At 41.7% G+C, this 12,785-nt stretch overlaps 1 protein-coding gene across 1 annotated transcript in view; it reads left to right on the top strand.

Annotated features, from left to right (window-relative positions):
- ASAH2 (N-acylsphingosine amidohydrolase 2) overlaps positions 1-4,580 on the top strand; it is a 61,824-nt gene extending 57,244 nt beyond the window's left edge. The window contains 2 exon segments of the mRNA XM_074284884.1: positions 1,255-1,343; positions 4,049-4,580. Coding sequence (XP_074140985.1) covers positions 1,255-1,343; positions 4,049-4,238 — 279 coding nt within the window. The 3' untranslated portion in view covers positions 4,239-4,580.
- The last annotated feature ends 8,205 nt before the right edge of the window (positions 4,581-12,785 follow it).

The following is a 12,785-nucleotide window of genomic DNA, read 5'->3' as shown; positions in this document are numbered from 1 at the left end:
TCATTTGGTCCCCACAACAACCCTGGGGAGTCAGGAGCTATTATTAGCTCTATTTTGCATTTAAGAAAACAAATACAGAGACTTCCTTCCCAAGATTTCAGGACTGAGAGGTATTTGAGGCAGGATTCAAACTCAGCTCTTTCTGTCTGTCTTTCCAGTGCTCTACCCACTGGGCCACGTGATTGACCTGTGCCCTTGCTTCTCAGCCAACTCAGCAAAAAGCAGAGCTTTTGGGGGGCAGCTAGATAGACACCCGGCCCTGAAGTCAGGAGGACCTGAGTTCAAATCTGACCTTAGACACTTAACACTTCCTGTTGTGTGACCCTGGGCAAGTCACTTAACCCCAGTTGCCCCAAGGGGAAAAAAAACAGAGCTCTTGGATTCCTCTGAAACCTATTCAAGTTGATTCAAATCAATTGCATAAGCATTTATTAAGCACTTACTATGTACTGGGCATTGGTGAGGCTCTGGGGATACAAATGCAAAACTGATACCCTTTAAAGAACTTGCTTTCTATTTGAGGAGACATGTAAGCAAGAAAGGAAAAAATATAGCAAATATATTAGCAGGCTGACTTGCTAATTATCCACTGAGCTAGTGGGTCTGGCTTCCCTTTGGTCCAGTGGGCAGCTCACTGCTCCTCAGGGGCTTTTTGCTTCCGGACAAACCATCCCCCCTTCCTCTGGAGTCTGCCTTGCTTTGAAGAACCCGTAAGAGCACAGCAAGCCTGAGTTCGTTGCCAGGTTTGTAACAGCTCAACATTAGTCTCCTCTGTTGTCCAGCTGTTTGTCCAAATCAGCTACATAAAGGAATCGTTTCTCTTTCCCCTGAATTGGTAATTATTAAATGGAAAACACCGCACAGTTTAATGCTTGTGTTAATCAAAAGCTTTATTTGTTGGCTTAACAAAGTGGCCTGAAAATAAAACCGAAGCCCAAAGGGAAGGCAGGAGGTAAATGGGAATAAATGACCCAATAAATGCTGACCCTTCTTTGGAAGAAGAGGGAGTGAGAAGGGGAAAGTCTCTGGTCTCTCATCTACCCAAACTGGATCCTCAGGTGTAGTTCAGTCTGGCATCTGCTTTATAGCTGCCCCTCAGTACTCCCAACAACCACAAGATGAGGTTACCCCACCCCCACTCATATCTCCTTCTTGCCTTTTATCAGCTTCTGCATTTCCTACCCATAAGCTTCTCTTTCCAGGTTGGGCTCAGCAGCACTCAGTGTCCAACAAGTTAATTTATTTCTGTTCCAGACAGATCACACCTTCCTGACAGTAGAGAAATATGAGAACGCTTCAGCATCATGGTGGACGGTACAGAATGATGCCTCATGGGATACCAGGTGAGTCTCTGTCTTGTCTCTTAAACCTTGGGAAGAGTTGGTTCCTGAAGCCTGGGTGAGCAAGAGAATTGGGGGAGAACCACTAGCTGTTGGTGTTGGATGTTGGGTTCACCGAGCATCTTACGGGTTTTCTTGGCTTTGTCTCCCCTTGGCCCAAGGGAGGCCCAGGGCAAAGCTCTTCTGGGCTTCACCTAGCTGGAAAGGCTTTGAGTCTGAACCTAGTGACTGACTGTGTCCGCCAGCCTGGCTAATTGCAGAGGGCTAAGGAACATCAATTGCAGAATTTTTATTGACATCTACAGTTTTTACGTCATTTTCATTTTTCCATCCTTTCCCTTGTCCCCAATTCCTTTTAACAAAGAATAAAAACAAGAAGAAAAGAAATAATTCAGCAAGACTAAGCGATACATGAATCAAGTCTACTATTGGAATTATGGGTCCGTGCCAATATTCTCCCACCTCTGTAAAGAGGGGAAGGAGGAAGAGAATTCTCTCTCTTTTTGGGGGTTAAGTTTGGTTATTATAATTTCACAGAAATGAAGTCTTGTTTGCATCATTTTACTAGTTAAAATACTTTTATTGATATCTTTTGTTTCTATATTTCTAATGGACTCTTCTCCTCCCCCGTTCTGCCTGGGAGCTCTCCACTTTAATAAAGAATAAACAAGAGGAAACCCCCAAATAAAATATTATTTTTCCTCATCTGCTATGTTACTACCCACAATGCCCAGGGAAAGCGAGGCATTTTTACATTTCTTCTTTGGACCATAATTTCTTGACTTTCAAAATAATTTTCATGTTCTTATTCTTTCCATTGACATCATCATACACAACTCTTTTTAAAATTTATTTTTTATTGAAGTTTTTTATTTTGAAAACATATGCAAGGATAATTTTTTACCACTGACTCTTGTAAAACCTTGTGTTTCCTCACTTCCCCAACTTCCTCCCCTAGATGGCAAGTAATCCAATATATGTCAGTCCAATATAGACATACATATTTATACAATTATCTTGCTGCATAAGAAACATCAGATCAAAAAGGAAAAAAATGAGAAACAAAATAACATTCAAGCAAACAACAACAAAAGAAGTGAAAATACTATGTTGGTACACAACTCTTAAAGACTTAAGGGATCTAGATTCAAATCTTGGCTTTGCTGCTCATAATTGTATGGTCTTGGAGCAGTCATTTTTTCTCTCTGGACATCAGTTTTCTCATATGTAAGATGAGGGGGTTCAGAAGAACTATAAGAAAGCTTTGAGGTCACACATACACACTCGCTATTTTACAGATGAGGAAATTGAGGCCGCAAATTGGTGAGTGACTTGTCCAGGGTTGGGGTTAGTCTGTGATTTTATTTCTTATTTCTTTAGTTCTTATCTTCTTTTCTATTTCTATTAGGTAGTCTAGATTGATAGCAAGAATGATAATTATGATTATAGCTGGTATTTATGTAGCACATTAAAGTTGGCAAAGACCTCACAAATCATGTCCATTCTACCGATGAAGAAGCCGATTTTGAGGCTGGATTTGAACTTCTGTCTCAACTAGCTGTCTTGGAGCTTTGAGATGTTCCATTTGTCATTTTCTACAAAACTCGGTGTGTGTTTGTGCTTGTGGTTCCTTTTATAAAGGGTGGTCTCTGCCCTCTTGAAATCCAACATCTACACAGCTGCCTATATCATATCGCTAAGAACAGGTGGGACACTGTCACTCTCCTGCAGAAAGAACATTAGTCGCTTCCTTGCCTAAGAGGCTCAGGCTCTCCCAACCCCTGGAACTCACGGATGTGGAAGGTTCCTTTGTGAAGTGGGAAAATGAGAAGAACAAATATGGAGATACTCGATTCATCCTTGAGTAGCCTTTTCCTTTGCCCAACACCAGATACTGAATTGTGTACCTACTATGCTCTAGACCAGGGTTCTCAAACTATGGCCTGTGGGCCTGCTGAGGACGTTTTTGTGGCCACCAGGTTATGGCAAATGGGCTGAGGGGCAGAGACAGAGGGTGAGCTTTTGTTTTTACTATAGTCCGGCCCTCCAACAGTCAGTGAAATGGCCCCTATTTAAAAAGTTTGAGGACCACTGCCCTAGACCTTGAGCTTGTAGCAAAAAGGACAAGACATAGTCTCTGAAAGCTTTGGGAGAAACCTGAATCCAAACAAAATAGGTTTGAGATGTGCTGACTGTGTCAGAGGCAACGTGACGGCATTTACAGAGGCTGATCTTGGCATTGGGCACCCACCAGCATGAGGGGGCCCAGTGGATAGAGTGGAAGACCTGAGGTCAAATTCCATTCAGACATGTATTAACTTTAGGACTCTGGGCAAGGCATTTAACCTCTGCTTGCCTCAGTTTCCTCCACAATAAAATGAGCAGGATAACAGCACCTATAATATAGGAGACATATAATAATAATAATAGCATCTCAGGAATATTATGAAGATCAGATGAGATGATATTTGTGAAATACATTGCAAAGTACCTGATACATAGTAGGCTCTTTCTCCGCTTATGACTCTAAGTGAGTTATTTAAGGTATAGCAGTTCTGGGCAACTCACCAAGACTCTGAGGTACAGACATCTTCCTTATTGGCCCTTCCCAGGGAAGAGATTTCTTCCTGAACATCCTTCTTTATGACTGTCTAAAAATACCTCATTTCATTAAAATTCAAACAAAATCTCTTTGATTTTGCCCTCAGGTTTTACTGGCATAAAGGATCCTCCGGTCAGAGCAATGTGAGCATCGAATGGCACATTGCGAGCACCACCCCGCCAGGGCTCTACAGGATCTGCTACTTTGGGCACAGCCGGAAGCAGAATATCCTCCGGCCACCGGATATTCTTGCCTTCCAAGGAACCTCAGCTCCTTTCCAGGTCGTGGGGCCCTAGTGATGAGCTGACAGCCAAAAACGGTTCTTTCCAGTCATTTTCTTCCTCATCTCTCATGTATCCAGCAGCGGATGGGGACAAGGCACCCCGCCATGTCTGCAGCCACCCTTTCACCCCCGACACCGAATGCTACTGGGGTGAGCATGGATCCACACACATGGCCGTGTGGGTGCTTCGGCGGGGGGCTGGGAATCATGCAAAGCAGCGGCTTTAGTTGCTGTGAGATGCCCTGGGAGAAGCCATCCCCATGTGACTTTATTCCTGACCCGCCACCGCCATCTAGAACAGCCAGTCACTGCACAGCAAGACTGATGTCTTGCCCAAGTGACTGAAGACTTGTAAATAGCAATTAAACAATTTATTCATGAAAAGTTTTTTTTTTATTTGTGTCCATGTTTGTATCTCTCTATGCGCATGTGCCCACCTTGGTGGGAGAACAAATGAATGTGAAAAGATCACATATTCATAACTGGATGCCCACAAGGCTTAGGGTTGGGAAGTCCCAGGTTCAAATACAGCCTTGGACACTTCCAGTTGACTAGCTGTGTGACTCTGGATGGGTCACTTAACCTCTGTTCGCCTCAGTTGCCTCCATTATAAAATGGTATAATAAAATAGCTATAAATAATATATATATAATAGCTATATAATAAAATAGCTATAAAAAGCTATAATAGGGGCAGCTAGGTTTCACAGTGGTTAGAGCACCAGCCCTGAAGTCAGGAGGACCTGAGTTCAAATCCGACCTCAGACACTTAACACTTCTTAGCTGTGTGACCCTGGTCAAGTCACTTAACCCCAATTGCCTCAGCAAAAATAAAACAAAACAAAACAACCCAAAACAAAAACAAAAACAACAACAAAAACTATAAGAATGGTACTTCCTTCCCAGGCTTGTTGAGATGACAAAATAAGATAGTACAGTATTTGTAAAGCACTTAGAACAGAGCCTAGCACCAAGTAGGCACTAAATGTTTATTTCCTTCTCTGCCTCCGTAGGGTCTAAAAGGAACCTTGTGGGCTATCCAATCCAAACTCAAATAGAAACTAAACCACACACAAGGCTGCCTGCTTGCACATATTGAATTAGAAAAGCACACACCTATGTTCTATTGTATTTTTATTTATTTTTTGAAAGATTTCCCAATTATATTTTCATCTGGTTCAGTTCAGGTGAATGAGATCTCAGATGAGTCCAAAACTTTCATTTTATAGAAAGGGAAACTGAGGCTCATTAAGGTTAAGTGGTTTGCTTGATGTCACACAAGCAGGAAGCTTCAGAGGCAGAACCCACGTGCAGGGTCTTGAAATGAGGAGTTGGGTCACATTGGGAGCAGTTAAATTTAGCTTAAATCTAGAGTTGAAGGCTGTATTACTCAGATCCCAGACCTGAACATCATTATCCTTGTAAACTTGGACACTTCACCATCCCGGACTGTTTTCCCTTATCGGGAAGTGAGAGGAAATTCCCTACCCCATTTCAGGTGACACGATTGTGCTGGTTTTGGAGCTAAATCACAAAGTGTGAGCAGCTGGGCAGTAATTTTCTGCAACTTCACAGCAAGATGTGGGTAAGAACTTGATCTGCTTGAGAGGATTGGAGGGCTTCAGCCACTGGATGAAGGTAAATGATTCCACGCGGGAAGTAGCTTGGGATTGTCTGAGAAAATCACACTTGTCTCTTAGGTTTATATTTAGGAACAGCCATTTGTTCAGCAATTGAGACTGAGAAATACTTTAGAGGGCAGCGCACTGAGGGAAGGGACTTTTCTCTTTCTTTTCCAAACCCAAATCATGAGCAGAGGAGACTAGGAATCCAGCTGGGAGCAGACAATCACAACTGAAACACAAAATTCCCAGATGTGAAAGTCTGCTCGCCCAAGGGAGAAGTCTGCTTAGGCAGTGGTCCTCAAACTTTCAAAATAGGGGCCAGTTCACTGTCCCTCAGACTGTTGGAGGCCGGACTATAGTAAAAACAAAAACTCACACTCTGTCTCCGCCCCTCAGCCCATTTGCCATAACCCGGCGGGCGGCATAAAGGTCCTCAGCGGGCGGCATAAATGTCCTCAGTGGGCCGCATCTGGCCCGTGGGCCGTACTTTGAGAATCCCTGGCAGGAATGCATCCTCTTGAAGCCGAGGTGTGTTGGTCAAGAATGGAACAGATCTGGGAGTCCAGCTGAGCGGCTGGAACAGAGAAGATGATACTAGATCTAAGGGGAAATTCATGAAGACTCTACAGAAAGAGTTTAATCAGGAATTGTGAGTTATTCTCTTCATGTGTGCTTCACAACCATTGTATCCTAAGTTTGAGCTTACTCATCTATGTGAATTTGAAGGACGGTGTGCTCAGGCTTGTGGAGGGAAAGCTTTGTATTAACTCTTAATATACTAGTCTAGTACATGTCTTTGCTAAAGGCAAATTAAGTATCTTGCACGCTTGTTAATAGGAAGTACACCTGTGGGGGCTTCTTGAGACGTAGGAATGGCCAACCACAGGATTACTCTGAGGACGCATTTACCTTCTGGAGAGCTAGATTATGAGTTTGAGCATAGGTTGGAGAAGTAGTCAGAGGAGTTTTTAATAAAAAATAAAAGTCAGATGACATAGACTTCATGTTTTCATCCTGCTCTAGATCTATGATTCTGGGAATTTAAAAATTCTTCCATTTACTTTTTTAAATTTTAGAGAGTGACTATGGCCTAGTCCAGTGGTCTTCAAACTTTTTAACTAGGGGGCCAGTTCACAATCCCTCAGACTGTGGGAGGGCCGGACTATAGTAAAAACAAAAGCTCACCCTCTGTCTCCGCCCTTCAGCCTATTTGCCATGACCCTGAGGCTGCATAAACATCCTCGGAGGGCGGCATCTGGCCCGTGGGCCATAGTTTGAGAACTCCCTGGCCTAGTAGATCAAGAGCTAGCTCAGAAATTGGAAGTTCTTGGTTAAAATCCCTCCTCTGACACATAATGTCTATGCAGCACAGCAATCAACCTTTCTAAGGTTACCTCTACATGATAAGTTGCAGATAAAATGCCAGTTTTCATTGGTAGATCCAGAAGTTCCTTCTATCAGTAGGATCACATATCTGGTCTCTAGTCCTGTTTCTTAGCTATCTTAGAGAAAAGAGAAGTCTCCAAGAATGCAAAATACTGCTACTTGGGAGTAAAAGCCATGATGATTACTGGATGGAGAGAAGGCAGAACTGTTTTGTTCTAATTCTATTTTCTCTGCCGAGGAAAATGCCATTTGGCTTTGAAAATACAAAACAAAAATGACTCAGAGGGAGTTGATACCCAAAATACAGATCGATAGCAAGAGTCACAGATGGACTACTTCCTTGAGTGGGGAGAGGATTGGACAGTTGGATTGTTGAGCCACTGCCAGTGAGAATGGGGAGGATTCCCAGTGGATTGGGCAAGGATGAAATATATAGAATCTATTAACTATAGGCCAGTGAGCTTGATTTTGATTCCTGACAGAATTCTGGGACATATTCATAAAGAGATGGTGACTAAATAACTGGAAAAGGAAGCAATGATTCCAAAAAGCCTTTGTGCTTTTATTAAGAACCAATCATTCCAGGCTAACTTGATTTCTTTTTTTGGTCATGGTTCTTAAGTTTAAAAAAATATTCTAGAGTTTAGCAAAACATCTGATAAAATGAGAGGCAATGAGGTATAGTGGATAGAAGACTAGCTGGAAGTGATGGAGCTGAGTTCCAGTTTCACCTATGACATGTGCTTGTGCAATCATGGGCAATTCTCAGTGTCTTGTGCATCGGTATCAACTTACATCTGTAGAAGGTCTCCCTTAGTAATGAAATTAGTCACAGGTCCAGTCCCTATTCCTTACTCTGATTAAGGATTCCATGTTATCCTCGTGGAAGAGAGGGGGAAAGATGGGGAAAAGATGATAATGCAATAGGATGGATTCAAATTGGGGTAGTTGACGGAACTCAGAAAGTCCAGCACTTGACAAATGATCAATATCAACATGGCAAGAGGTCTTCAGTGGGAGATTCCCTGGGATTGTGTTTTGGTCCTGAGCTGTTTTATGTTTTTCCCAGTGACCTGGAGAAAATTGAAGAATCCTTAGTTTATTCATCAGGCGACACAAAGTTAGGATAGCTAGCTAACACATTAGATTATAGAGTCAAAATCCCCCCAAATTTAGGAATTACAACATCCGGCCAAATCAAATAAGATGAAATTTTAATCAAAATAAATGCAGTTTTATATTTTGGTTCAGAAAACCTACGGCTCTTCAACTTCTCAGGGAGCAATGTTTGTTCAGTGAATCACACTCATTTTGATGGCTGGCTGGACAACCCCTTTGATGTCACTCTTTCCTCTCCCAAGGGAATGATTTTTGCAAAGAAAAGGACAGAATAAAGTGGCTAATGGGGGTTGAATCCCCAAGATAACTTGGGAAGTAGTCACACTAGCTTGCTGCCTTTTGTGGATTCAAGCAGGATCCAGAATAAATTCGTTCCAGGATCTCCAGAAAATAGGAGTTGTGATTGTTGGCTCCTGTGGAAGACATCCTGAAGTATAGGGAAAGGTGCCATAGAACCGGTGAAGGGCAAATGTCTACATTTTCAGAACAGGAAAGAGAATTGATTCTGCAGGCTACAGGCTGGTGAACATGACTATTATTTTGGACCAAATTCTGTATGATTTATTAAAGAGATGGAAAATGAAAAGGATAATTATAAAAGCTGGAATGGATTCATCAGGAATAGGACATGTTGAATTTACTCCATATCTTTTAAAAACAGGCATATACTCAATTGGGTAGACCATAGAAATGTTTTATTTTAAATATATATATATATATATATATATATATATATATATACATATCCACACACACACATATATATATACATACATATAATACATGTATAAATTATTTGTGTTTACATATATGTCACTTATTTAGATTTTAATAATCATTTGATAAAATTTCTTAAACTATACTTATGAACAAGATAGAGAAATGTGGACTAGATGATGTTATATTTAAGTCGAACTCTGTAGTCCAAACTGTAGTCATTAATGGTTCAATGTCTACTTGGAAAGAGATCTTCAGTGGAGTGGGACAATAATCTGTGGTTAAACCTGGCCTGTTTAGCCTATGTACCATTGACTTGGATACAGATAACAGGGTTATCAAGTCCACACGATACCAAGTTCTGAGGGAGAGCTATTACACCAAATGATTCAATCGGGATCTAATCATTTTTGATTGGCAAGAACTTTGGGCTGATTCTAGAAAGATGAAACTTAAGATGAACACATATAAGGTCTTCTATTTAGATAAAAATAACCTTCATAGACATAAGATTCATGTGACCCGCTGAAAGCTCATCATTTTGGGATTTAGCGGATTTCAAACTAAATGGGAACCCATCAAGTAATATGGCAGCCAAGAAATTGAAGGTGATCCTAGGGTGCTCTAAGAAGGCATAATATGTTGGACTAGAGAGTTCAGAAACCTGCTATGCTCTGCCCTGGTCAGACCACCATTGGGAGATTGTCTTCAGGGTCCTGTAGAGACTCTTGCCGTTGCTTAGTTTGTAATGGAATCTTGCTCCATTCTGTTGAGACCCTGGATATCTTAGAATCAGCCAGAGTCAGGATTAGCAAAAGTCTTTATTCTTGGTCTTTTGGGGCCACTCAGGGGATTAGATCTAGGAATCTCCACACTTCCTTCCTCTCTCTCCACCACCCAAGAATGACCCTCCTTCTCCTACTCCACCCGCTGATCTTCTACACCCTTCTACACCCTTCTCTCACTACACCCACAGATGGAGCCAGCATAGAGTTGAGTAGGGTCATCCTTCAAACATGTTAATAGAGAATTGTCCAATTGGTAATTAGCCCTAAGTGTTAGGTTAAGTGCATGTGCTCAGTTCTAGCCCTTTACACATTCCTTGTGGGTATGTCCTTATTATGTAACTAAGTCACTTCCCCTCTTCTGCTTTATGATCATACACCTCTGTGAGGTGCTTTTCCTGCCCACCTCTGGGTCAGGAGTCAGCTGCAGCCTGGCCAAACCCACTTCTCCATGGCCCTTTGTGTGATCCACAATTTTCATTCCATGTAGATTAGGACTTTGTATGAGCTGTAGCTATCCATCACCATAATAATATTATGGTTCAAAGATTGTCTTTTATTTTAGAAGGAAAGTTGGTTAATGAAATGCAATACTGTTCATAATTTCTCAAATGCAATCCAACACCCATGTTTCTTAGAGAGTCAGTCGGTCAGCATTTATTAAGTGTTTACTGTATGCAAAGTATTGTGCTAAGGTGCTGGGGCAGAAACTATTCATGGCTTCCAGGATTTCTGTGAGAGGCGGCATGTGAACAATATATGTACAAGATACATTCTGGGTAAATGAGGGAGAATTCTCAGAAGGAAGGCATTAGCTGTGGGAGTGGCAGGGGAGTCTGGGAATGTCCTCTTGCAGACTGTAGGTTATGATTTAAGTTTTGAAAGAAGCCATGAGGGGATGGTGAGGAAGGAAGCAACCTGGAATAATGGATAGGGCACAGGATTTGGGATCAGGAAGAACTGGATTCAAATCCTAACTGAGGCACTTAATGTCTGTAGAACCATGGTCTAGTCTATAGAACCTTGGTCTAGTCATTTAGTCTTTGTGTGCCTCAGTTTCCTACTTGTAAACCAAGAGTTTGAATTTAATGGCTTCTAAAGTCCTCTTAAGATAGAAATCTCTGATCCCATGATCTCTGTGCATTTGCTTATGCTGTGTCACATGTTTAAAATAGACTTTCCTGACTCAGGTACTCTGGGAAAGCTTTCCTTAAAATCCAACTTGGTGACCAGCTTCTCTATGGAATTTTCCCTGATCTACCCCAGTGGCCTATTTATTATCTCTTCCATTTCTCCTAGCATCTTGTCCCAGTCTTTCCTTTGCACATCCATCACGGCTTTTTTTTTAATCACAAATCACAAAAATTTATTCACAGCTAGTCAGTTTTCTTCTTTCTTCAGATTATAAACTCCACAAGGACAAATCTACGCCATATTGATCTTTGTGACGCCAGTGCTTGCTACCATTCCTCATACTCAGTAGCTAGCTGCTTCGTCAATGTTCCTTAAAAGTGTCAAGAAATTTTTAACTAAGTAACTGAGGGACATTTCTGCCCTAAGCTGTTATCAATGATGAGGAAATATCCCAAAGATCTAGGAGAATAAGTGAAGCATGATCTTTTTTTATTATTATTATTATAGCTTTTTATTTACAAAACATATACATGGGGAATTTTTCAGCATTGACAATTGCAAAACCTTCAGTTCCAACTTTTCCCCTCCTTCCCTCCACCCCCTCCCCCAGATGTTAGGAAGTCCCATACATGTTACATATGTTAAAGTATATGTTAAATCTAATATATGTATACATATTTATACAGTTATCTTGCCGTACAAGAAAAATCAGATCTAGAATGAAGGTAAAAAAAACCTGAGAAGGAAAGCAAAAGAAGCAGGATCTTTGAATCTAGATTGGATCTGAAGATGTAAGAGCAAGTGTCAAGACATGACTCTACCACTAGATTGCTTTGTGATTTTGGTCACATCGCTTCCTCTCTCTGGTTTTCGTTTTTCTCATCCATGACGTGAAAAGATTGTTTTGACTGGCTGCTAAGATTCTCTTCTGACTGGAAAACTCTGTGGTTTATTTATTGCAAGGGCAGAGGACAAAGTTCCTCAGGCTTTTGGAAGAGCAGTGTCATTAACAAAACAGGCCACTGGATGTCAGGCTTGATCTAACCCAGCCCCCGGCCTCTTCAGAAATACGATGGCTCCCCCATAGTGGCTTTGGCTGGAGAGACATTGAATCCCCTGGCTTCCTGCTACAGGGATATGAGAGAAATCCCAGCAGGCAGGGCTCCAAGGTGGTGGGGCACTGAAAGTGGCCCATCGGAGAGAGGGGTATTCATCAGAAGGCAGGAGGAGAGAAAGGCTATGTTAATGTTCGTCTAAAGTCTTCTTCTGAGCTGAGTGTTGATCTGAGAATTTCTGGGGATAGTCTCCATTATGAAACCTAGTCAGAACTGAGGTGAGGTGCCTTAATGTGTGGAAAATTAGAGGACTCTTATAATATTAGAATTTTCCATATGTATAAAAACAGCTGAACTTGGCCCCTGGTTAGCACTAATTCTAGATGGGCTTCCTGGCCCTCAATGGGTTATTCCAAGCAGACATCTCCTAGACTTGAATGGAACAGCTCCCTAAAGCTTCCTCTTAATTCTTCCTCCAGTCTTGATAGTGAATTCCCAGCATCAGCTTTATAGTATTTTTGCACTCCTGTATTTAGGGGTTTCTGTCTCCCTGACTTAGGAAGGTGTCTTAGGGTCTAATCCTCTTGACTCCCAACTCTAACTTTAATCCTAAATGCCTCCCGACTCTATCAATTGAACTTGTCCTTAAAAAGCTGGTTTTAGGGAATGATTTATGAAGCTTGGACCAGGTATCCAAGCTGCTGTCTATGGTTCTGACTGCTGGGAATTTAAGGGCAGGG

This window comes from Sminthopsis crassicaudata, chromosome 2, assembly GCF_048593235.1.
Source record: "Sminthopsis crassicaudata isolate SCR6 chromosome 2, ASM4859323v1, whole genome shotgun sequence".
Taxonomy (NCBI): domain Eukaryota; kingdom Metazoa; phylum Chordata; class Mammalia; order Dasyuromorphia; family Dasyuridae; genus Sminthopsis; species Sminthopsis crassicaudata.
The sequence above is the reverse complement of the archived record's forward strand: the minus strand, read 5'-3'. Positions and strand labels throughout refer to the sequence as shown.